The sequence below is a fragment of the Propithecus coquereli genome, unplaced genomic scaffold (genome assembly GCF_000956105.1).
Source record: "Propithecus coquereli isolate 6110/MARCELLA unplaced genomic scaffold, Pcoq_1.0 Scaffold73, whole genome shotgun sequence".
NCBI lineage: Eukaryota > Metazoa > Chordata > Mammalia > Primates > Indriidae > Propithecus > Propithecus coquereli.
This window is the reverse complement of record NW_012153396.1, coordinates 5079896-5082208: the sequence shown is the minus strand read 5'-3', so window position 1 is coordinate 5082208 and position 2313 is coordinate 5079896. Positions and strand designations below refer to the sequence as shown.

The 2313-nt window shown below is 39.0% G+C and overlaps 1 protein-coding gene across 3 annotated transcripts in view; it reads left to right on the top strand.

The window, feature by feature from the left end:
* Positions 1 to 2313, top strand: part of OBFC1 (oligonucleotide/oligosaccharide-binding fold containing 1) — a 38525-nt gene that overhangs the window by 16039 nt on the left and 20173 nt on the right. For all 3 annotated transcript variants that reach the window (XM_012661643.1, XM_012661644.1, XM_012661642.1), the window contains exon 4: positions 1230 to 1301. In XM_012661643.1, coding sequence (XP_012517097.1) covers positions 1230 to 1301 — 72 coding nt within the window. The remainder of the gene's footprint in view (positions 1 to 1229; positions 1302 to 2313) is intronic.

The following is a 2313-nucleotide window of genomic DNA, read 5'->3' as shown; positions in this document are numbered from 1 at the left end:
GTGAGTCACCAGGCCCAGCCATTTTTTCTCATTAATTTATATGAGCTCTTTATATATTAAAGCACTAACCCTACCATTTGGAAAGTTGCTGTCCAGTATTATTTTTTAGATAGTCAAAGGTATCAGACTTTTTTTCTAATGAGTTCTGATTTTTGGGTTCTTTTTAAGGAAGTCTGTCCCCACCAACATTAAGCCCAAGGTTAAAAGTATTTATCCATGTCTTCTTCTTAGTTTACCTATTTTATATTTAATGAAATGAAACCCATCTAGGATTTAGTTTTGTATAAGAAATATTCTTCTTGGCTTTCTTTCAACACAGATTTAAGCCAGCAGTAAAAAAATTTTGCCTTATATTTCTTCTATATTATGTGTGCTTTTACAACAGTCTAGTTGGTGATTTTTTTAAAATTATGAGGCCTACTGACCCAATGCTTAGCAACCTCTATTCTGAGTTTGTAAGAAATTAGGCAAAGAAAAAATGCCCATTATCCCCTAGCAACCATCTCCAAATTCTTCTACAGTTATAAATCCAAGTGCAATGGGAATTATTTGATTTTTTTTTTTTTTTGCACTAGGAATGAAATTAGCCAGACCAGTATTGTTTTTGTTGCTAGGGAATAATTATTTTCTATTATAAAAATAAAATGGTGCCCTTCTGTGATGTGCTTGGCTTTCTTTACATCCCCTGCAGTGGGGAGGACTGGGCAGAAGCTCTTCCACAAAGAGAAGCCCAGGCCAAATGACTTGGAATGCTTTGTTTTGTTAAGTCCCACAACAGCAAAGAGAAATAGTGACAGAAGGCTGTGCTCTAAGTGCCTGTACCTCTAACCACAGACCATGTGATGCTTTCTTGTTTTAGGGTGGGAGGGAAAGGCTGATTTTTTTATGTGAGCCGTCATTGAGATTTTTGCACTTAACTTCCTGAGGACATCATTTTTAGTAGAGAGTTGTAGACAAGAATCGTCGGTACCCTTGAGGTAGGGTAAGTAAAATGCTGAATACATCCCATTGGGCTTGTGTGTTATTACACTGACTTGTACAGGCAAGCAGTTCATACTAGGGTATGGTGAGAGGTTGTTTTTAAAGGTGGAAGGAGAGTTTGATAAGGAATTTGCCCCTCCAGGCCATTGAGAAATGTCATCTTTCAGGATGGCTAAATGTAGTGACAGCACGCTAATTTACCAGCCATGCCCAAATCTCTCTTCTGCCCTTCTACGGTTCTCTTGCAGTGGACGATGGCACTGGAGTTATAAACTGCATCTGCTGGAAAAAGTTGAGCAATACTGAAGAGTCTTCATCAGGTAATTTTATTTGCCATGTTCCTTTACTTTTCAGCTAATCAGTGGATTTTATTCAAAGTAGCTCATCAAAACAGCTGTAGGGCTTCCTTCTTTGACTACACTGACCAGTGGTATGCTCATTTGCTTCATTTTTTGTTGTATTTACGTTTAAAATTTGGCCATCAGTGTCATGTAACTTTGGAATTCACATTCCTAATTTGGGAACATCTAAATCAGTAGCACTGCTTTGCTTAGGAAACTTTGCAGATAAATTTAAGGGAGACAACAGGTTTTTATGCAGGTATCTCATGGGTAAGAAATAAACCTGTGAGACAATCAGATATCTGGATTTTTATATATTTCTGGGGTATTCGTCTTAGTCTGTTTTGTTCTGCTGTCACAGAATACCTCAAACTGGGTAATTTATAAAGAACAGAAATTTATTTCTCACAGTGCTGAAGGCTGAAACATCCAAGATCAAGGTTTTAGTGTCTGGTGAGGGCCAGGTCTCCCCTTCCAATATGGTGCCTTGAATGCTATATCCATCCTCCAGAGGGGAGAAGCAGAAGAGGGAACCCACTCCTGCAAGCCCATTTTATAGCAGCATTAATCCATCTAGAAGGGTGGAGCCCTCATGACCTAAACACCTCCCAGTAAGCTCTACCTTCCATCACCGTCACATTGGATGGTAAGTTTCCAACACATGAGTTATGAGATGAACAAAAACATTCAAACCATAGCAGTATAAAATCACTTGTGGGTTTATGGTTGTTGTCCCAATCCTTAGTCAGAAGGTGTAGTTTGAATCTGCATACGTGTTTTAGCTGGAGGTTCAGCAAACTTTTTTGGTGAAGAGCCAGACAGTAAATATTTTCCGCTTTGGGGACCATAGGGTCTGCATCTCAACTATTCAGCACTGTCATTGCAACACAGAAGCAGCCATAGATGATACATAAACAAGTGGGCATGGCTGCGTTCCAATAAAACTTTATTTACAAAAACAGGGTGTGGATGGATTCAGCCTGTGGGCTAT